Below are 25,173 nucleotides of genomic sequence, written 5' to 3' on the forward strand. Positions count from 1 at the left end.
TCAAAAAGCCCCATTAAAGAAGTCAAAAGGTATCAAATCTGGACCTCGACGGCCCACTCAACGACCGGAAAAAGTAGTATCCAAATAGTTTCTTACTTGTTTGAGTAGTGTGGTGGTACTCCATCTTGTTGGTATACTATATACATATGGAATTCATTAGGATTCGCTTCGACGATTTCAGTGATGAGAGGGTTAACAGTAGTTTACAGCATATTCAAATACAGTTCCGCTGTTGAATTTCGATCAATAAATAAAGGTCCTACAATATGATTTCTCAATATTCCTGCCCAAACTTTAATTTTTTCTGAATATTGGGTATGTGATTCCCGGAAAACGTGAGGGTTGGTGTCACTGCACACAACTATTGTGGAGATAGGTAGGATGCCTTGCAATGGTTTCCGTCATGATTTCGCAGAATTCCGTTCTTCGATCAGGATCATCTTCAGTTAATTTTGTAGAAGAAAACACCTCACAAACATTCGCAACGGAATAAGTAGACTGATCAGGATTTACTACCATCACGCCAATTATTTGCATTTGTTGTTCTTCCGGAATGGACGGATGATCTGGGGGCTTTTTGTTATGTTCACTACCGGTAGTTGTGAATTTGGATACAAGTCCCTTCAAATATTTTCTACAGATAGGACAATTCGGAAAACGTTCAATGAAAATCCTTTCGGTCTCGTGAAAGTTACGGGTTGCACCGTAAATGAAAATCGCTTCAATTTTTTCTTTCAATGGACGAGAATTGACCATTTTAGAGATTGTTGACCATTCTGCTGGTAAAACCGAAAACTAAATGAGAATATTCTGACTGAACAATGATGTTCATTGTCGTACTGACATTTTTGACGTTTTTATAAACAAAAAATAACTAAATTCACCTTGTCGTGTTGTTGGAATTGCCATATGGCAAATAATAAGGAATATTTCTAGAAATATCGATATTAACGTGTTTGCCTTCAGGAAGTTATTGAAAGTTCCCTCATTTTGTAGTAGTTGGAGATATTGACTTTATATTCTAGGGTTGTGAAATATTTGTCAGGAGCTTCAAAATGATGTGCCACAAAACCCCCTTTCCATTTATTTTTCCCGGCGCCTAGTCGCCATCTTGGAAGTTTTATCTGTCTATTTCACTTCAAAATAAAGTATTCATGCATTAATTTCATTATCCCAAATTTCTATTTTTTTGAGTTGTCTCGTTCAAAAAATAAAAGGGGTGGTACCTTAAAGAAATGCACATGTATAATGCAAGCAGCTATCAATTTAATTTTTTGTCGCACCAGTGGTGTTTATTTCTGGTAAATAATTATATCAATATATCAAAGAAGGGATAAGTAACGTTCCGAACAATGAATAACTATTCGATTAGTGCCGTTATTTCTATTCCAGTCATGGCATTCAAAGAAAATCCAATTAAACCAGTATTTCTCACTCACTTCTTTTCATTCTCTTCTGTTCAAATATAATCTCTCCTTCGCGAATTCCCGACATTTTTTGTCCTACGAATTCTTTATCTTTCTAAGCAGGTAGAGTCATATTTCTATTATTCGATATCATCTCACACCAAATAGAGAAACCCCAGATGTTTTCACCGATAAAGGTTGGATTTTTCATGAAAACCGAGAACTTGGAATCGTCGAAATAGCGTTGTTCGAACTTATAACCCGATTAAAGTGTCTGGCACAGATATGTTTACGCGTCATGTCTCAATGATTTGTGATGCGATCCAGAAAGAGCTTTCACGATGGTGATCAAATTTTGGGATTGTCGTGGAACAGCCAGAAAATTTCAGATGGAAGTGTGAGTATAAATTTTCGCATTAGGCAACGGAGACATAGTCGGATTCGCAGATGACACTGATATCTTTTACAAAGCAGATAACTGGAATTCCTCAAAAATAAAAGTTGAATCAGAATTCTCCCTCATAAAATATTGGCTAGATAAGAAACTACTGACGGTGAATATTGACAAAACGCATTACCTACCATTCTGTTGCAAAGCAGCTGGAGCACCCCCGTTCGATCAATTAGCAATAAAAACTTATACATCTTTCCTGAAGAGAAAATAAAATACTCAGGAATAATTCTAGACACCAATTTGAAATGGGACCTCCATATTAAATTTACCGTCAACAAATTTAGGACCATTCTATTCAAATTTAGGAAACTTAAAGAACTCCTACCTTTAAAATATCTCAAAACTTTATACTACTCGCTTGTAGAAAGTCATATCCGCTATGGAATAGTAGTTTGGGGAGGGGCATTAAATATTCATATTTCTCAAATTGAAATAATGCAAAGTTTTCTTAAATTGATATCTATCCTCTGAAAATGGTGGGCATCCCTCTGATAGATTATACAACTGTCGTATGTCTAACAGACATACGACAGTATGATATTTAATGCTCTAGCATTAAATATCATACAAATACATACATACATACATACAAATAGACATACGGCATCGCTTTCTTCACATCAGTACCACACTCGCCAAGAAGATCAGTATACTACATCCCTAATGGTCAGGGTCGTTACTCAAAGATCATTTACTTACTTTGCACCTAAACTCTACAACCGAATTCCTGAAAATATAAAATCTACGTTAAATAGCAATCGCGTCAAAAAAGAGTTGAAAGAACATATTCTTCAAAGTCAGAGACTTGCACTTCTACGTCTATTTGAGTAGATGGGAAAAAACCAAACGTACCTTTGCTATATTGTCCACCTACAATTCTGTAGTACATATGTGTTCATATATGTATGTATATATGTGTATATATGGGCACTATCGTTTTGTTAATATATATCACATCCATTTTCAATAGCATCAACATGTTTTTATATATTATTACTGGTACGCGTATTTTACAATTGGGATTTTATACTTAATTGTCAATTTAGTTTTATGTTTGTATGATTTCACATTTAAATAATATTATATGTCAAAACTGACAACTTTTTATATTTATACTTATATTTGTGATTTTATGTTACCTTATGTGTTTTCAATTTCATATATTAAGTAGTTTATTCTCATATGCAAATCCCTTTTATATAATTCATTTTCGTACTTCAATATTTATCATATATTAATTTTTTTCCTTTGGATATCCTTTTCACCACATACAAGCAATATCTGATACTTTTGTGGTTTCTATGATGTTTATTCAACTGTATGTATCACTTTAGTTATATATTTTTGTAATTTGAATCTGAATAAACATTATTATTATTATTAACATTAATATAAAAAAAATACTGTAATGAACAACTTATAATAAGATAGTCGATGAACGATAAATAATGCTTTGCAGTGTGAGTGAACTGCACCGTTCACCACGTTACAGTCCACTAAGATGACGATCGTTTTCATTCTGGTGTGAAATGATGGAGCCATGGAGCACATATTCAGGATTTTTTTAGTAGGACAGCTTCAAATATTGCTCAGAATCATCATTTCTACTCCCTCTTCAAGCAGAGCTTTCGCATACTCAAATATTCATGCACCATATGTTCAACAAGTTCCTTTGATATCGTAAGAGACTCAGCTATGTCCATCAGCTTCACTTTACTGCGTGCTTCGTCCTCCGTGCACATTTCACTTCGTTTAAATCTAGTAAACCACTTCTCAACAGTTCATTGTCCTGAAAGTTCGAATAACGTTCATCAAACCAAGCCGTCAAAAAGGAATGCTTCGTCAATACACGGAATTCTTCTTTATCTGAATTGAAGGTGTTATATTTTTAAAAGTGACTAATTTTTGAGGAAAACAGTTTTTGGCTTTCTACTACTCTATTTTGATAAAAAAAAATGTGGGAATCTTCCAAAGAAAGGAGAGAAGCAATCAATTTCAAAAGAAGTAACTCTATACATTCAGTATACTGTGTAGAAATCCTGTGATTGATATCTGATTCAATTCCATAACAAATGTTTGGAATACAAACTGAGTAGAGAATTTTTTTTGTATAATTCAGTGAACTGAAAGTTACTTCTTTTGCATGATCTACACATCTATGTATAGAGTTACATCTCTTGAAATAAATTGCTTTCTTCCTATCTTTGGAAGATCCCCAAAATTTTTATATCAAGGTGGTGTAGTAGAAACCCAAAAACTCTTTCCCCTTATATCCTTTTCATATTTTTTCACACGTGTCTTTTGAAGGTTAGGGTTAACTGAAAATCATATGGATTCAATTCTAATAGCTAGTTATTCTGATCTCAGAATTATCAGTATACTCCCAAACATGAGTAAGATTTTTGAAAGAGTTATTTACTTACAAATTAATGAATATGTCAATACCAATAATGTGTTATCACCATCGCAATGTGGTTTTAGGCAGGGTTTTAGCACGGCTACAGCTCTTGCTACTGTTACACAAGACACTGTTGAGGGATTTGATAATTGAATGATTATCAATTTGGCACTGCTACATTTTGCGAAAGAATTCGATACCATCAATCATGAGCTGATTTGCATGAAACTCAAATATTATGGTTTTGATAGTGCTGCCTTATTTCTCATATGGTCTTATTCACCTGGTCAATCTCAAAAAGTTGTTGTTGATGGTCATCACTCCTCACCTCTTGATATTCCATCAGATGTACCACAGGGTTTCATTTTGGGACCTTCATTGTTCATCATTTATACTACTGACTTTATCTCGTCCATCAAGAAATGTAAAATACAGGCGTATGCTGATGACATACAATTATACATGCACTTTGAAATCGATAAGTGTGCTGAGGCACAAAATCTCTTCAACATATCTTGATTTGATCAATGGGCTATCAAGTGAATATGATTCGAAAATTAATCCTGATGAAACAATGATGATGCATTTTGGATCGCAGAAAAATCTTAAATTTGCAGAAAACAATTTCTATTTAGAACTAGGTCATACCATCTTGATTCCTGTCAGTACAGCTGAAAACTTAGGGGTGATGCTTGACACTGATCTCAGATTCACAAGTCATGTTGAAAATTTAATGAAAAAAGCTTATATGGGATTGAAACTGTTATACTGTAATCGTTTCATTCTGAGCCAACCTCTAAAAAGAATGCTCTGTGATAGTTTGGTGCTAAGCCATTTCAATTAGTGTGACTTCATATATTATGGGTCATATTTATATGATTTAGATGAAAAAATAATACAAAAAGTGCAAAATTCTTGTTGCCGCCTTATTTATGGACTTCGTAAGTATGATTCAATTTCTGAAGTCTTTGAAAACTACCGCTGGTTCGATATGAAAAATCGTATGATTCATCATTTGGGTTGCTTTTTTCATGAATTGATTACCCTTTCCCATTCTCCCCTTTCAATACAAAAATTAATTCTGCATGAAAATATTCACTCAAGAAATATTAGACATAAAAACAAATTAACTATGCCACAACATCGCACTGCACAGTTTAAGATATCATTTATTTTTGGTGCTGTAAAACTCTGTAATTCATTGCCCAAGCAATTGAAGAGATTCAATATCAGGAAATTCAAATACAAATATAAAAATTATATCTCTCATAATCACTAATGTCAACTTTTGCTCATTGGACAACAGATCAATTGAATTTAATCATTTATCAACTCTCTTTAGGAGGTAATCACAAATTATTATTTTATTTACGTTTCTCATTTCGTGGTACCATCACTGTTAGTTGCTTTTATTTTTGTATATTCGCATGCATTATGGAGTGGTGCTTGTTGGTTGAGTTAGACTAGCTTTGAACTGAACTTCGCCAAGAAGTACCAGAATCTCCTGTAACCTTTTTTCATTTTCGAATGTATCTTTGTATAGTTTTTTTGTATTATCAATAAAGCCGATTTATTATTATTATTATCTCTGTGTTAGCCTAAAAACTTTTCAGCCCATCTGGTATGTATGAAAGAAAAATACATTGAGCCAAATTTAGAGGAAAAAATAGATTCACTTGAGAAATTGTCCAAACCCGTTTAGAGACACGAACGAATTGAAAAAATCAAATGAGCTTATTCCGAACTTTCTGCTATTCATTCCCCCTACCAACATCTTCATTTTGTTCCATATTCCTGAGGGATGCAATAATAAGAAGAGAGTGTTTCACACTGTAGAGGATCACCCGGTATATTTATTTGAAATAAATGTACTTTAAATGTTTTAGAGGAAGTAAAACAAAGGAGTATTTGCCTAAAATTCGTTTTATTCACATGGCGCAGTCGGTAAAAAAGTTGTAAAAAACGAGACAAAAAACTAAATGAATTTCACTAGTTCGGACTTCCATTGTCTATTATATGAAATGATTTGAAATCCCTGAAACAAGTAAAAAAGAATAATTAAAAAAGAATAGTTGAAAATAACAATTATATTAAGCAACAATAAACCTGAAATGAAATGATAGTAAAATAACCTACAAGTAAAAATATAATAATTGAATAAATAAAAATTAAAGGAATGCAAAAAGAAAATAATAAAAATAAAAAAGTGTAGAGATTCCAAGTCACGTTAGTTCACGACGTTTCGATTGTTGGTATCTACAATCGTCTTCGGGTGATGACTGGACTGATTCCTCCGAGAGATGACTATTTTATAGGTCGTTGAAATACTTTCACTTTCTCTACTTTCCATTTTCCGCTTCACTGATTCCGTGAGAGATGACCAATTTGGCGGGAGTTGGTCATTTCTCGTTTGATGATGGGTTTCCATATGTTTCGTATATCTACGCTGGCCTGGCTGAATACGTTGTTGGACAACATGTATGCGGCTTCCTTAAATTTTCTCCTGAACCAATGTTCCTCTCTGTGCAAGATCTCAGCTTGGGACCACTCGATGTTGTGTTGATGGGTCCAAACATGGTCTGCTATTCCTGATTTGCTGGTTTCTCCTCGCTGTGTGTGCTTCTTGTGCTCGGCAATGCGAATATTCAATGGCCTCTTAGTTTCACCAATATAGGATTTTCCGCACTCACAGGGTATCCGGTAAATGCAATTCTTGGAATCGCAGTCCGCGTTTGGGGGCCTGGTTTTCGTGAGGCTGCTACGGATAGTGTTACCGGATCTAAAACAGGTTCTAATGTTGTACTTGGAACCAATTCTTCTTATCCTCTCCGATAATCCTCTGATGTAGGGAAGTGCAAGCACTGGTTGTGACGGCTTCTCTTCCTTGCGAGGCTCCTGCTGTCTTTTGGCCAAAGTCTTTTCTATCATCGCTTTGGAGTATCCATTCCGCTGAAGATCACTTTTGATGATGTCTAGTTCCTTCTCGAGACCTTCCTTTGTATTACAAAGCCCAAAAGCACGGTCTAATAGAGTCTTGATGATTCCTCTTTTTGTCGATTGATGGTGGTTGGATTCGTGGTTCAGATACTGTCCCGTATGGGACAATTTATGCAAAGTTGCATTCACTAATTTTTTAAGAATAACAATTCTTTTCCCAACATAAAGCATATCGATGAATTCTAGCAGATCATTTTTATTCCGAAAAAAACATTTGATGTAATCATTATATTCATTGATATTTTGTGGCCACTCATTTTGTAAATAAAAATCTTTCACAAACTCAGACTGGAAATTGTTTTGTATCTTCAGCATGCATACTTGGGAAGATTAAGAGGAATAATTCCTATGGAAGATAATATGTTGAACCCAAGTTTAAAAAACATAGAACAAATTAGAAAAAAATGAAATAACCGTCAGGAAGTACAAAGGTACTATTATAATGAAACAACCCAAAAAAGTTTACCAGAGGTAAAAAAGGATACAAAAATGATGGTTCAGGGTACTAATTCTAAATGGCAACCGGGAGAAGTTATAGATAAAGTTAGACATAGGTCATTTGAAGTTAGGTTAGATAATGGATGAGTTATATAAAGAAACAGGAGGTTTCTCGCTATCATTCTAGAAGAAAAAACAAATGATAGTTCTGTAGTTGAAGAACCGAAAGTTTTAGAAGGTAGGAATGATGATGTTATATTTGTAGAAAATCAAAGTAGAAGCGGAAGAATAATAAAACCAGTTCATAGATATAACCCCATGATGTATTCAAAATCAATCAGGTAGAATCATTTGGTTGAGTTTTAGTCTCACAATAGTATACGTTAATTTGTTGTAAATTATTATTGGTGTATAATTTTCAAAAAAGGGAAGATGTAGAGGATCACCCGGTATATTTATTTGAAATAAATATACTTTAAATGTTCTAGAGGAAGTAAAATAAAGGAGTATTTGCCTAGCATTCGTTTCATCCAAAATACAAACAAAATACTTGAAGCAAGTCCTTCCATGAGGAGACATTCTGTCCTGGTTTTTTCATGAACTTTTTCCAGAAGTATCAAGCTAAACAACACATCGATAGCTGTGTTTTCATTTGAGTGATCTGAATATCAAAACCATGTAATGGTGTGCATAAGCCTTGGCGGCAGGAGGCACATTATTTAGTCGTTTTCAATAAAGTCTATGTTTCTGGGTGAGCGTCAACCCGCTAACATCACGGGGGGCGTTCCTCCTCTCGGCGGTGACGCGAGGACGCGCCTAACTGAAATAGAAGTCACTTTGCTACTCTATCTTCAAGATAGAGGTACTCATGTAATGTAGGCATGTAAATAGTTCATTTCAATAACAAGATTTTTGCTTTGTTTTGCTTTGCTTTGCTTTACTTCCATGAGGTTATTCCATCAGGTTATTCCATGAGGTTTTTCAGTTTTGATGTCATTTTTCTGTAGCTCCATATTTCAATGGTCATTCATTCTAGTGTGCCGTGGTATACACTGGTCAAAATAGTTTAGTCTTTCGCGGCCGAGGGTTTCAATGTCACTATATTTCGGATTTGAAGACCTTCCATTCTTGTAATTTCTTCCTGACGTTTCGCTGGCCCAAGTGGCTAGCTTTTTCAGAGGTTTTTCCATTTTCTTCAGGTAGAATTTAGCCACTCGCGCAAGCGCAACGTCAGGAAGAAATTCCAAAAATCGACAGCCTCTAAACCTAAAAAACAGAAATTCTCTATACTGATCGATGAAGAATGTTGTCTTCTTTGAATTGATGCTGTATATTTTTTCCGAATTTAAGTTTCTTGCCCCTTTCCAGCTTATGACTATATGATGTCGTTGAGCGACTTTTGGCTGATTTTTCCGTAAGAATTCAAATTGAAGCAAAGCGCTGACGAAACAACCTGAAAAAGCGACCAAACATTTGGCAATAATAGTGTTAATGAACGCATTGTTCGACGTTGGTTTGCGAATTTTCGTTCCGGAGATTTCAGTCTTGAAGATGAGCCTCAACGGATGATGATTTGAGGACCCTGGATGAGAGTGACCTATTATAAACGGTTCGTGGGAGGCGCGTAAGTACTGGGCGTCAGCTCTCATACAGTTTTTGATGGTATAAAACGTATTGGAAAGGTCAGAAAGCTCGAAAAGTGGGCACCCAACAATTTGATTCTCTATGACAACAAACATTCAGGTCAGTAGTTGGACCGACTCTCCCTGATAGGAAGACTTAACATATTGTCTCTGGTCTGGATTTCTGGCTATACTGGCCTGGAAGGTAATGAGGCTGCTGACTCCCTTGCAAAGGAGAGTGCTGCAAGCAGCTTCATCGGACCAGAACCTGTCATTCGCATCGCTTTAGGCTTTGCCAAACAAACATTGAACACCGGGATGGCAAGAAGATTTATTGACTTCTGGCAGAATCTTCCAGGATTGACTCACTCCAAGGCGTTTATTCACCCTTCGAAGCATGATACCAAACGGTTGTTGGACTATAGTAGGGATGAACTACGATGTTTAACAGGCCTTTTTAGAGGTCACTGTCATTTGAATCATCATATACAGAGACTTAGACTGTCGGAAGATAGTGTGTTGCCGTTGTTTGGAAAATTATGGAACAGCAGAGCATATACCTTGTTTCTGCCCTGCTGGGGACCGAATCAGGTTTTTAGAGTTCGCAGAGCCGTACTCTTACCATCTGACCTGAAAGACCACTCACCATACAAACTAATCAGCTTCGTTAAGAAACTGGGTTTATTTGGTCGCGTGTAAATAGGTATGAGCCACAATAAATTCCTGCGGGTTGCGGTGGAGAGACGAATAGACCCACTTACTTTTGACCTAACCTTACCTAACCTAACCAGTAGTTGGACACCAATGAGCCACCCAAGCACTACCCAAAGGCAAAAACCCACCAAAATAGATCATGGTTACTGTATGGTGGTCAGCGGTTTATGTGATTCACTATAACTTTCTGCAAACAAGCCGAATCATCATTGTAACGTAATCGATGAAATTTAGCAAAAGTTGCGTCAACCGGCACTGGTCAGCAGGAGGGGTCCGAACATGCTCCACGATTTGAACGATCGACGTTTCAAAGTCTGCTCTTCTTTGCTTTTGTGCAACCACACAATCGGATCATCACGTGTGTTTGTTTGAAGGTGGCTCCAGAGATTCAGCCTCTCAGAACTTGTCCAGATTTTTACTACCAATAATTGAACCATTGCAAGGTAAAACATCATCTTTCGCGGAAAATTCGAGGCATTTCGTTGAACTACTTGGGAAAATCGAAGTCAAAGAGCAGGATCAACTGATCAGTTTCGACGTGGAAAGCCTCTACACTAACGTTCCTGTCAAAGAAGCACTTCAAATCATACAGAAAAAGCTATCCGAAGATGGGGACTTGAAAGATAGAACAAACTTACCAATACAAGTAATCATGAAATTACTAGCATACTGTGTACGAAACTGCTACTTCCAACTGAAGGACGAATTCCTTACGCACTCCTTACGGAGTGGTTTGAAACTCTGGCCATTGAAGAAGCCCACAAGAAGCCCCGAGTCTGGTTGAGATACGTAGACGACACCTTCATAATATGGAACCATGGGAATGCAGAACTGGACACTTTCCTGAAGCACATCAACAACGTAAGTTTCCATCACTTTCATAATGGAGAAGGAAGTCCACAACAGATTGCTTTTCTTAGACGTATTGATATAGAGGACCGACACTAAATGGTAAATATCTGTATATCGAAAACCCTCTCACACTGAATCAGAAATCCAACCACCATCAATCGACTAAGAGAGGAATCATCAAGACTCTACTTGATCGTGCTTTCGGGTTCTAAAATACAAAGAAAGGTCTCGGAAAGGAACTAGGCATCACCAAAAATGACCTTCAATGGAATAGGCCACGAAAACCAGGCCACCAAACGCAGACCGCGATTCCAAGAATTGCATTTACCGGAATAGCAGAGCACGTTTGGACTCAACATGATATCATGATATCAAGTGGGCTCAAGCTGAAATCATCCACAAAGAGGAACACTGGGTGGGAGAAAATTCAAAGAAGCCGCGTATATGTTGTCGAATAACGCATTTATTCAAGCTAGCGTAAAGATACGTAACATATGGAAACTTCTAATCAAGCGAAAAACGGCCAACTCCAGCCAAACGGTCATCTCCCACTAAAACCAATGAAGCTGAGAGAGGGAAAAGGGGATAGGTGAAAGCACTCGAATGACCTATAAATAATCAGATCTCGGAGGTATAAGTCCAGTTATCACCCGAAGACGGGTGATAACTGGACTTATAATGTTGACTTGACTTGTAATGTTAATAATGTTTTTCAGGGATTTTCAATCAGTTTATATTATATTAGACAATGAAAGTCCGAACTGATGAAATATATCACTTGTTTGTTACCTGAACGTCCAACCACTGAACATCTCCTATAATCTTTACGGTTGGACATCGATGAGCCACCAGGCGAAAGCAAAAACCTAACGAAAAAAACATGCTCAGTGTACGATGGTATGATTCACTATAAATTTCTGTAATCGGGTCGAAACATCAAGGTAAAGTTCCATTGTGGTTAAATCGACGAAATGTTCCGAAAATTGTGTCATCAGCAGCCGGAACTGGTCAGAAGAGGAGGCCTGATTCTGCTCCAGGACAACCTCCGTCAGACAATCGAACGAATTGAGCGTTCGAAGTTCTGCCTCACCCAATATACTTCCCAAACTTTTCGCCAACCGACTACCATCGAATAAACCCGTAGATTGTAGATCAATCGTTTTCAGTAAGACGAAAAGTGAAAAATGATTTCAGGATAAAGAGGTGCCAATCGGATGAGGTGAAAATATACAGGGTATCTCATAAAAAAAACACATCGTCTATAATAAATCCAATACGCGATGTTCAATTGTTTTCCTGTTAGTACCACGTCAATCAGTGGAAAAAACTAACTACTAGTTTTGTGATTCGAATGACCTCGTATCTTCAATAATAATGAAGTTGACTTTAGATTGTACACACTGTATATTCAAATTGGACTTTCCTTGTCGTGTTATTCAATGTTCATGTGAAAATAGTAGTTTAGAATACATTTTTTTCTTCCAGTTTGTATCTGAGAGAAACTTCTGTATGTGCTCGGAAGCTTTTCATGGAGACTCTTCATTGTAGTTATTTTCTTTTCTTGTTACTCTGGAACTTTTCTACATTTTCCGTTTAATGATGGAAAAGTTCAGAGCTTTTTTCCTAAATAATAACCTCGTCCAAAAGTATCCCCTTTTCAATCAATTTGTTTCTTTTGTCTTACTATAAAAGCTAATTTTTAAAAAATCAGACGCTTTTAAGCTCCACCCGTCTAAAATATCCAACTCTAAAATGGTTTCCTTTGTTTCAGGACCGATTTAAGTTCACGATATTGAACGCCGTTCTCGTAGCTAATAAAGGAGACCTCGCGGCCCTCGTCGACTCAGAAGCGCGGGTGATGGTTTTGTATTGCACCAGGGAGGAAGCCATCGACATCCTTACCGCTGCCAGAGATCTACACCTGACAGGAGAGAACTATGTTTGGGTTGTGACGCAAAGCGTCATCGAGAACCCTCTTCAAGCGCCTTATCAATTTCCTGTCGGCATGCTCGGTAAGTTTATTTGTACCTATGTCACTTGTTCTGACAGCGGATGTGGTCGAAGTGTAGACCGATTTCAAAGTTGAAACTACCAGAATAATTCACAACGGAATTTTGTGGTTATAGACGAATATATACAGGGTACAGCGTGATGAACGTCAATTAGCCTTGGTCTTAGATTTGATGTTTTTCCTTCTTTTGTCAGTAATCCTTCAAGTTGTACAGAGTGGGCCAAAGTCGACAATTTGAATGAAAACTCCTGTTTTCAAACTGAATAGATTAAAACTGATGGCTGTGTCAAATTTTATGGCGAACTCAATGATAGAAACCGCATACCAATATCTAACTTAGTTTCTGAGTTACAGCATGTTTTTTTAAAATTTACATTTCAGAAAAGTTTTCCTGTCAAAAATTTCTTGTTTCTATGGAAACATTTCCATGGCAATTTTATACGTAGAATTCAACTTATTTTTTTCTATGAGATTTCAATAGTCATCGATGAAAAACTATTTTTTCAATGAGACATCCTGTATATTTTTGCATATTTCAATGGAGCTTAAACTTACCTTCACAGAAATGTAGCACACTTGCTGTTTTGCTAGAGTCATCTTTGAAATACAGAGCTTTTAGGTTTCTTCATGTAGACTTTGATCAAGTAGGCTATGGACGTTTACCTCTGTGGAAGGTTGAAATATCTTATTTTTGAATAGCCGATCAATTCGACATACGAATTGGAAGCAGCAGTGATGGTAAGTGTTGATTCTCTCACTCCTATTGAATTATTTATTCCGGCAAAAAACGTTAAGAAAAGGGTCGCTTGTGTGTAGGAAAAGCTGGTAGACATCTCGAACACATTCTCTGAAGAAATATTGTTTGTTCTTCATCTTTATTATTATTTTTGTTGGAGTGTCATTCATCAGTAGTGAATATAGTTGAATTGAAACTATGTGTTTCAGATATAGTTTACTTAAATATTGAAAGTTTATTAGCTCATAAACCTCAACTCTTAGCTGAGATATCCTACTACAATCCATCATTTACATTGCTCAGTGAATCAAGAACTACAGTGGAAATGAATAATCATGAACTAGATATAAAAAATTACTCCTTAATCAGATGCGACTCAGATTCTAGACATACAGGGGGTGTTACTATCTTTGTAAGAAAAGAAATTCAATATACAGTATATAAAACATTTGTCCATAACCGTAATTAGTGGTGTAAATTTATCACAACCACATATGCTGGTACAAAATGGGTAATTGGTTGTTTGTATCATTCTCCAAACGAAAGTCATGCAACTTTTTTGGAGCATTTGGAAAATATATGTGAAGAAATATTCTGTAACAACTGTCGTACAATCTTGGTTGGAGACTTTAATTTGAATTTCTTTTCAGGTGACTTTTATACAAACAAAATCAAGGATATATTTAATACATACGGCATAACTCAAGAGGTCAAAACGTTCACCAGAGTGACGAATACAAGTAAAACACTAATTGATTATGTACTAACGAATTTCGAAAATAGTCAAGTGAATGTACTAGACGAACCAAAAATTACTGATCATTCTGTAATTTCAATCAAATGTTTCTATTCTGAAAAAATTAATTTTAGCAACAAATGTATGAAAACTGTAAGACGATTAACTGATAAAAATCTCGATGATATCAATTTAAACTTGATTAACTGCACTTTTATGCTAAATAGTACCAATATAGATGATATTTTCATTAATATAAAAGAACACTTCAACCAAGTTGTAAATGAGATAGCTCCCTTAAAAACAATTACTCATTATGAAAATGAATTACCCTGGTACGACAACGAAGTCAGAAAACTAAGTAGAGATAGAGACATGGCATATAAGTGTTTTAAACTGAATTCAAGTGATGTGAATTGGGAAAATTTTAAGCTTAAACGAAATGCTGTTGTAAATATCATTAAAAAAAAGAAAGATCACTTTTACTTCAACCAAATTGATAGAAATGTACATAATCCACGTTTAATGTGGAAAACGTTGAAAAACTTAATAAATCCGAAAAAAAACCACAATTACTATTTTAATGGTGTATACTTTGAACGGAATGGACGAAATATATTGATAAAAGACAGTAATGACATAGCAGATTGTTTTAATAAATACTTTCTAAGTAGTATCAACGATATTATCCAAAGTATTGAAGAGTGTGAGTTAGTTTGCTATATTGAAAATTATGAAGATAGCTTTAGTGCCTTCGAACTAATAGACCTAAAACAGCTGAAAATAGTAATATCGGAAATTGATGCTAATAAAGGTTCACCTATTGATGAAATGTATAGTAAAATTATAAAAAACAGTTTTCAGGTAATTGGTCATGTATGGTGTTATTTTATAAATACATCATTAGAAAAAGGTATGGTTCCTACAGAATTGAAGATTAGTACTGTTACTCCAACTGAAAAAGTGACTAATACAAATAAATGTAGTGAATTCCGCCCTATCAACACTTTACCTTGTGCTGAAAAACTGTTAGAGCTAGTAGTTTATAAACAACTGTTGCAATATTGTAATGAAAAGAGTATACTTTTTATGAATCAATCTGGTTTTAGATCCAATCATTCATGTGAGTCAGCCATTCAGTTAACTGTTAATGAATGGAAAAGTAGTATGAGTAAAAATATGTTCACTGTGGTTGTGTTTTTGGATTTGAGGCGAGCATTTGAAACCATTAACCATAATATACTCCTAAAAAAACTGAAACTCTACGGCATAAGGGGAAAAGTACTTGAATGGATTAACAACTATTTAACAGGTAGACAACAACAAACAAAAGTTGGTAATTCATTGTCAGCTCCATTGGAAGTGCAACATGGAGTTCCACAAGGAAGCATTTTGGGTCCGCTATTGTTTCTTCTATACATAAATGACATAAAGCATTACAATGAATGTGACTATATACACTTGTTCGCAGATGACACGTTAATATCAGTAACTGATGGAGATTTGAATAATGCCGTACAAAAGATGAATAATTCTTTAAATAGAATAACAGAATACCTCAAAATGAATAAATTGAAACTGAATGTAGACAAAACAAAGGGGATGATAATTGCCACACCATTTAAATACAGACAATTTGATATAAATGAAATTCACATCAAAATAGAAAATAATACAATTGAATTAGTTCAAGAGTTTAAATATTTAGGGTTTATGCTTGACAACCACTTAACGTTGAATGGTCATTTCAATTATATTCAGAAAAAAATACTCAAAAAACTATATTTTTTTTCGAGGGTATCTCAGCATTTGAGTATGAGCTCAAGAATTACCGTATATAATACAATTATCAAACCTCACTTCGAATATTGCCCGACCTTATTGTATGGTTTTGACCTCAATAAAATGAGATCACTACAAAAACTTCAAAATCGTGCAATGAGAATCACTTTGAGATGTAACAGATATACACCAATATCATTGATGTTGGGAACATTACAATGGCTGTCAATAGAAAATAGACTTATTTATTTAACTATGAGTTATATCTTCAAAATGTTGCATAATCTTCTTCCATCATATTTTCACAAATATATAACTATAAATACGCAAGTTCACCAGCATGATACGAGAAGTAAACATAACTTACATGTGACTAGGCAAACAAAAGCTTACAATATTAAAACTTTGGTGTTCAAGGGATTCATTGCTTACAACAGTTTGCCAGATGATATAAAGAAATCAGAAACTCTGCAACAGTTTAAAATAAAAATGATAAACCATTTACAGCAAAAGTAAATGTACAGTACAGATAGATATTGTATATCTATCAGGATTAATAATTTTTAGTATCAATACGAGTATTAATATATGTATCTTCTTACGGGATATGAGTGTATAGTGGGTAGTGGGATAGCATAACTTATTGGTTTCATATGTATGTTTGTATATGATTATTGTGGTATTTGGCTGTACGTGAATGGTATCAATATATGTATTTTCTTTTGGGCTATAAGTGTATATTGGGATAGCATTCTTATTGGTTCATAGGTAGGATTGTATATGATTATTATGGTATTTGGCTATACTTGAATGGTTTTCTTTTAGCAAAACAATGGAAAATATAACTCGAAATGTAAATACCTAGTGTGTACGTTTGAATTTAAAACAAAACAAATATATTAATACTATCGAAGGAGCTGCTAATTACTATATATAAGATTATACTTTGTGAATGTAGATTAGGATTACCTATTTCAAATAAAGATTATTATTATTACTTCTGTGAGAAGCTTTCTCAACATTTGACAGCTACTATTGAACAATTTCTTTCTGTTTTATCGCCGCGTTGTCCAAAGCATACTTAATCAAAGTGTGAGTTTCAAAGTCTACATGAAAAACATCTAAAAGCCCTGTACTTCAAAGATGACTCTATCCAAACATCAAGTGTGTTACATTTTGGAAAGGTAATTTCGAACTCTATTGAAACATGGAGGGATATGCAGGAAAACATCTTTTTCCATCAATAACTATTGATAACTCATTTGAAAAAATAAGTCTCTTACACCATTGAATTCCATGTAAGCAAGTGCTTTGGAAATATTTCCACAGACAACGTTATAACAACTTTTCCAAAACGCACATACATAAATATCGATATGCGGTTTTCACAGTAATAAAATTTGACCCTCAGTCACAGTCATCAGTTTTCATCTATCTAGTTTTTCTTTGAAAGTGTCAAATTCGGTCCACTCTGCACAAGTACACTCGATTTCTATTATCCGTCCGACATAAGCCATATTCCAAGCCCGTTAGCGGAAGATTTTTCAAATCAAACGGTTTTAAGGTGTATTCTATTTAAGACCCAGTTCGCCAAAATATGGAAATACTTAGGATCCTTCAGTTTTTTTTATTATTTACATTCAATGACATATATCTTGTTAGAGCAGAGTTCATGAGAATTAGCAAAGTTGTTCTTGCTTCTGCTCGAAGAGTCCATACTGTCTCACTTCTTGAGTGTTGAATGTTCATCTCAGGAACTTCAGATATTTAGATATTTATTCACAGTCTCATCAAAACTTCTGAATCAGGTAAGACGCAGCCTATCAGCCCACGTAAAATAATTGGTAGAAAGTTATATGATTCGGATTGTCATTATACTACCAGTGTTGGAAAGTTTCGGGCCTATCACATAGATGGCGCTTAAACTTATTGAATTCACCGTTTTTTCAGTTAGTACTAACCTTCAGAAATATATTAGGAGCAGATATTTGTTGGTTCACAGATGGATCAAAAACACCTTCCGGTTCTGGTGCAGATGTTTTTAGTCGCAGACTCAAGACAGAGATATGTACCTGCTTAGGAACCTGTGCGACTTTATTTCAAGCGGAAATTCACACTATTGAATTGTGTGCGGAGAGATTTGAAGAATACAACTGCATACACATGTCAATAAAAATATTCTCGAACAGACATGCGGCGTTGGAAGCTCTTGGCTCCTACCGAGCAACGTCTAAATTGGTAGCAAATTGCCAAAAACGACTCTCTTCGAGTCTTGTCTCTGGTCTGGATACCTGGTCATACTGGTCTGGAAGGCAATGAGGCTGCTGACTTCCTTACAAAGGAGGGTGCTGCAAGTAGCTTCATCGGACCAGAACCTGTCATTGGCATCGCTTTAGGCTTTGCCAAATAAACATTGAACAGCTGGATGGCAGAAGATTTATGGACTTCCGGCAGAATCTTTCAGGATTGGCTCACTCCAAGGCGTTTTTCACCCTTCGAAGCTTGATACCAAACAGTTATTGGACTACAGTAGGGATGAACTACGATGTCTAACAGGCATTCTTACAGGTCACTGTCATTTGAATCATCATATACAGAGACTCGGACTGTCGGAAGACAGTGTGTGAAACAGCAGAGCATATACTTTGTGCCTGCCCCACTGGGGATCGAATCAGGTTTTAAGAGTTCGGCAGAGCCGTACTCTTACCATCTGACCTGAAAGACCACTCACCATACAAACTAATCGGCTTCATTAAGAATCTAGGTTCATTCGGTCGAGTGTGAATAGGTGTGAGCCACAATAAACCCTTGCGGGTTAGGGTGAAGGGTCGGATAGACTCACTCACCTTAGACCTAACGTAAGTCAACCTTCAAAAAGGAGCTCTTGAAATTTTATGATATTCTACCCATAAGTAAGTGAGTTATTGTGCTAAAAGTGATACCAATCTTGATATTTTCAAAACAATGGATCAAAAACAGTTCTGTGTTTTAGTATGAAGATAATGCTTTCTGATAGGAAAAAATACAATTCAAGCAAAGCGAAGGCTTGAAAAGTGTTATAAGGATTCCGTTTCATGATTGAACGTTGGTTTGCTGACTTAAAACATGGTCGTAGAAACATCAACGATGCAGAACGCAGTGGACGTCCAAATGAGGCAGTAACACCAGAAAACATAAGAAATCTACATAATCGTTTTGAATGATGTGAAGTTACGTGTGTTAGCTGACATTATGAAGAATTCAAAAGAACGTGTTGGCTTTATATTCCATGAGCTTTCGACTATGACAAAGTTCTGTTCCAAGTGGGTGCCACGCGAGCTCACTATTGACTAAAAACAAGAACGTCCTGATGATTCAGAGCAGTGTTTGACCACGTTCAAACATAACAAACCGGAATTTTTACGTCGATAGGTGACAATGGATGAAACATACGTCACTCCACTCCGTAATCAAACAATCGTCATCGTATAGCAATCGTATAGCATTATTGGTGAGGTTGAACGCCGGAAAACCGACCCCATTTGAAAAAAAGTGCTGCTTCATCAGTGACACAAATCAATGAAAATCATAGCGAAATTGGATGAAATGGTATATGCGTGAGTAAATATACCATTTTCGCCAGATTTGGCTCCCAGCGACTACTGGCTGTTCGCAGATCTCAAAAAAAGCTATTCGGTAAAAAATTTAGCTCGAATGAAGGTCTATTTTGGGGCAAAAGATAAATCGTTATACAAAAGTGGTATTCAAATGTTGGAGCGGCTCTGAAATGATTGTGTGGGTCTTAATGGAGATTAGGTTGATGATTAAGCCGATTTCTTAGGCCCAGGAATTTTCAGCCTATGTTTAGAAACACTGATCAGGAGATATATATTCAATATGGAAACTCTTGAGAAAGTTATTTTATAACAAAACAAGTGTTATGGTTTGTGAACTGTCTAGTGAAAACCTCACATTAAAATGTAATTCGAGCAATGTAATTCGATACTTTTTTTACACGCTTTATATTAGCTTCACTTGTATGTATGTATGTATGTATATACGAATGTATGTATGTATGTATGAATATATGTGTGTTTGTATATATGATTGTTCACTTGTAACTCTCAAGCTCGGGATCTGTATCGACAGAATTATCGGCCATATTGCTTGATCTATTGGCGGGCAGATGACGCTGTACGTGACCTCCTTGATATTTCTTGATCTATTTGCGGGTAGATGACGCTGTACGTAAGTATCAATTATTGATTGATCTATTCGCGGGCAGATGGCGCTGTACGGAACCTCCTTGATATTTCCTGATCTATTTGCGGGCAGATGGCGCTGTACGTAGCCTCCTTGATCGGTTGTTCGAAAGAAAATCAGAATAAAAAACATATTTTAAGAATTATAAGTGTCAGCGAAATGTTGTACAACACATGAAATATTTAGATATTCGAATATTTTCAATTACCCGTGATTTAGTACAGAAAAAATTTTGAACGAAACGGAAGACACATTTTGAAATCTAATTCGATTATTTGAAAGCAAACTAGAATATGGATTTCAAGAATGAAAACCTATCGTAAATTGTAAACCTAAAAATTCGGTTACTGAAATATTTCAAAAAATCGAAAAATTGGAGTACTTGACATACATATCAAATCAAAAGATTGATTTGAAAAATAAAATATTTTTAGTTTATTAATATTTTGAATGGAACATCTAAACATCAAGACTGAATTGTTTTTTGAAATTATTACTGCAAATTTTCTCTCCACTTCGAAACAAATTTCACAACTATCCGCCATCTGTTGGAGACTTACAGCATCTCAGTATTACTATAGAATTCAAGACCTCAAATTTTATCATGTTGTTCGAGAGGAGATTAATAATACTAGTGACTAGAAATATTTTCGACAATGAATCGTACTAAAAAGTGGAAAATAAATATAGTTCAAGAAAACTAAAAAAACATGCTCTTATAGCATATGAAAGTGAAAAGTAAAAAATAAATATAGTTTTAAAAAACTAAAAAATATGCTTTCAAAGAACGTCGAACTAAAAAGTTAAAAATATTTTTTTAATAAGCCTAAAACAATAACGAACGAAAAATACTAATATTATTGTGGAAAAAGCGTGGGCGCTTTGTGCCATATTTTTTTGTATATCAAGCGTCCGTCGCTTTTTTCACAATAATACCAGTATTTTTCGTTCGTTATTGTTTTATGCTTATTTAAAAAAATATTTTCAACTTTTTAGTTCGATGTTCTCCAAAAGCGTGTTTTTTAGTTTTTTGAAACTATAATTATTTTTTACTTTTTAGTTTCATATGCTATAAAAGCGTGTTTTTTAGTTTTTTCAAACTGAATTTATTGCTATTCAGCATCATTGATGTTCATAATACAAATAGAATCGATACGTATCCTCTTCTTTACTCAGTCACGAGTGTGTTCACCACAGTTATTATTATTATTATTATCATATAGTAAAAATGGTTAATTCGAATGACGCTCTGACAGTTGAGGTCTCTCATGTGGATGCCATAAATACGCTGTCAAAAGACCTTTTATCTTCCAGCTCCAGCTCAGCTCCGTAGAAGTATGTGACTCGGAAAGTATCGGATATTGCTGCTCGAACTTTTGTCAGGCAGTTATTTATAACCGTATCATATTTTCATACGTCGGGAGAACCACCTCTGTAGGGGATATTTATTCGACACGGGTTAACTTCACGGTTGAAATCAAATCACAAGCTGTGAAAATGTATGATGAATGAATATTGATCCTGCTTGACAGAAAAACGCGTGTGCATGGAACAGAGACGAGTCAAAAATCAAACGAGGAACAGTATCTGGAAAGCCTTGTTTTAAAAATCTGTCTTAAAATCTGTTTTTCCTTGTGGAAGAAGACTGTACATCAAAGTCGAATATAATGGTACAATAAATATATTCACAAATTCAGATTACGACTCAAATTACAAATTATTTTCATTATAGTTTGTTTAGATGCAGGATATGCTCTATAATTGAGCTTACACTCGTTTCTATCAAACATAAATATGCTAAACTGAATACGAAAACAAATATAAAACGCCATGAATGGAATATTCATTGATATATAAAATCACGAAATGAAGATAATGAAATATCAACAGTAACATCAATGTATTCATGGCGTTGAATCGTAATGTAGAAAGGCATAATTTTCAGATTGATGGGTGTAGCTTATTATACCACTTTTATTTGTAACTGACGTTACTGTAATTTCCTACAAAGACATTTTCAAACGAGTACAATGAACTGAAATAATTTGTATGATGTATGATTACGTCTATTCATTATTAAGGGGTTAGTAGTTTACAAATTATTTGGATGTTTGTTGGGACCCTGCTATAGTTTTATACCTCTTCAGGGTTTACAATTTTTCGTATCAGTGTTAGTATGTGGTTGAAATATGAATTATAAATTATAAGTTAAAGGTTATGGTTTATGAATGATAAGTATAGGTAGTAAATTCGGTTGTCCTGGTTCTTTGCTGTTATTCATGAGAGTGCGGATTATGTTGAGTCTGGAGTGTTGATGATTTCATTTGAGCTCTCAGGGTGTTTCGGGCTGTGATTTTCCGCTATCTGATGGCTAATGGATATTCCTCAAGGATATTCTGGATCTGCTCCGTAGGGTCTTCCATCAATCCCAGGAGTCTGACTGGGGGAATAGGTAACTTTCTCCGTGGTATCCTTTTGGCGCCTCCGCGGGGCCTCCATGGGGAGGTAATGATGCTGATGGCCGCGGTGTTTTGGCTTCTCATAGTTCTCGTAGCGTATCTGCCTTGGAGTTCCTAAAATCTCAACTTGATTGGGGTGATATCTATTTAGTTGTATAAATGTTTGAGGGATATCTGAAGGGTGGGTTGTGAATATTTCTTAGGAATTTTCTCTCGGTTCTTACTATTCGGTGGACTTGTCTTTGGGATAGGGTGCTGTAGATCGTGGCTTCGTGGTCCACGACAGGTCTTATACAGGTTTTGTATGCGTGTAAGAGGGTCTTACTGCTGCTTCTACGAGCTTGCCTCTCAGAGCCTTTAGGAGGTTTGTTCTTTTCCGGACTTTGTCCAGAGTTTCTGAGAGGTCGGTCTCCCAGTTGAGGGTACTTGTGAAGGTAACCCCCAAGTAGGACACCGAGTTTTGGAGGTGGAGGTTTTCTCCTACCAGTCTGAGGTTCAAGTCGTTAGTGTTACGTTTAGGACGGGTAGTGGTGTTTGGGTGTCTGAAGAGAATTGTTTGGGTTTTGACGGGATTTATTTTGATTCGCCACTTATTGCACCATTGCTAGAAGTAGCCAATCATTGTCTGGGTTTTTGTTTGTAGGATGCGAGTGCTGGTTGCAGATGCGTATAGGATAGTGTCATCCGCATATTGCAGGATTTTTTGGGAGGTGGGAGTGTCGTTCACATAGATTAAGAATAAGGTGGGTGCAAGGATAGAGCCTTGGGGGACTCCGGCTTTGGGGGTGATTCGCCGACTCCGGCTTTGGGTAGGGATTCGCCGACTTTTACGCAGATTTGTCAGTTGGTGAGATAGAAGGCGACTAGTTTGATAAAGTGTGGTGGAAGTTGGATTTGAATTAGTTTCCAGATCAGGCCCGCGTGTCAGACCTTGTCGAATACTTTTTCTATGTCTAGGAGGTTGGCGACAGTACCAAAGGAAGAATTGATGTTCTGGGTGATGTGTGTACTTAATTCGACTAGCGTGTTTTGGATAGAATGTTCTGGTTGGTGAGGAGGGACGATGTTGTTTTCATGTTTGAAGAGATTTAGTCTGTTTGTGATTAATCGTTCTAGGAGTTTGCCGAGAACATTGAGGAGACTAATGGGTCTATAAGAGTCTGGATTGGTTTGGTCTTTGTGGGGTTTCGGGATCAGGACAGTATTTGCCAGTTTCCAGGAGAGTGGAGAGTATGCATGTTCCAGACATGCATCCAGGACGTGTTTTAGATGTGTTAGGGCGGTATCGGGAGGTTTTCAGAATTTTTCGTTTTATAGAGTCGGGTCCAGGAGCTGTATTTTTTCCGTGGTGGATGGCTTGGAGGATATCTTCCTCACTGAAGGGGCTCTTAGGGGACAGTTTGGGTCGAGGGGAATCTGACCTGGATATCTGCCTAGATGGGCGGATACTTGACGTTGAATGAGGTTGAAGTGTTGGTTGTCAAAATGGATATCTCTTGGGAGTTGGAATGTGCGTTCTAGATTTTCTCGAAAGGCTTCTGCTTTTTCTGGTGGATTGGAAATGATGTTGCCGTCAATCTCGAGGTGACTGATGGATTTCCGTTTTTGTCCTGTGATGATTTTGAATTTGTGCCAGAAAGCTGCGCCATCTCGATAGTCTAGGTTTTTCGTTGTTTCTATTCATCTTTTCGGGGTGAATTGGTTGATGAGAAAAGATGAAATAATTTACAACTTACATCCTTATATACTTATATAACTACAGTAGGTTATAACAGACAGTCTTCAATGACTTCATTACCTGAATTTTGTTCACCTGTGGCAATGTGGGTGAGACCTGAATTTTGTTCACCTGTGGCAATGTGGGTGAGGTATTGTGAAAACCGGCAAGTAGACCAGGTCAATTTGGTTATTTAGTAAGTGACATCCGTCATGCTCATGCTTATGAATTTCCAAGGATTTCAAATAATTGACTTTCCTACCCTTGCTTGCATAGTGCAAACTTTTTGTATCTTTCAGATTCGGGAACTTCTAATTGTATTCCAAGGAATGGTTTGATAAAGTCGAATCATTTTTACCTTCCATGAAGGACCTTCCATATTCATCATACTGTTTTGAGAAACTTCAACCACACTGTCCAACACAAACACTATTACACTCCGGAAACTTAAGCTAACAAACTCCAGATTAGTCCATCTGGTTCATTTTATCTTTGGCATCAAAAAGGTAATTAGATAACATTTCAGCCTGAACCCCATCTCCACATCGTTCTTTCTGAAAAATCCAACAATCGTCACTGTTCTTTTGCCTACATATGTTAAAGTTTCTA

General features: G+C 36.0%; 1 protein-coding gene across 1 annotated transcript in view; it reads left to right on the forward strand.

The window, feature by feature from the left end:
- Nmdar2 (glutamate ionotropic receptor NMDA type subunit 2) overlaps positions 1 to 25,173 on the forward strand; it is a 521,025-nt gene that overhangs the window by 289,972 nt on the left and 205,880 nt on the right. Inside the window, 1 exon segment of the mRNA XM_074176310.1 lies at positions 12,653 to 12,893. Within this exon segment, the coding sequence (XP_074032411.1) occupies positions 12,653 to 12,893 (241 nt within the window).

This window comes from Leptinotarsa decemlineata, unplaced genomic scaffold, assembly GCF_025532065.1.
Source record: "Leptinotarsa decemlineata unplaced genomic scaffold, Ldec_3_MD MMD2_tig00001719_RagTag_RagTag, whole genome shotgun sequence".
Taxonomy (NCBI): Eukaryota; Metazoa; Arthropoda; class Insecta; order Coleoptera; family Chrysomelidae; genus Leptinotarsa; species Leptinotarsa decemlineata.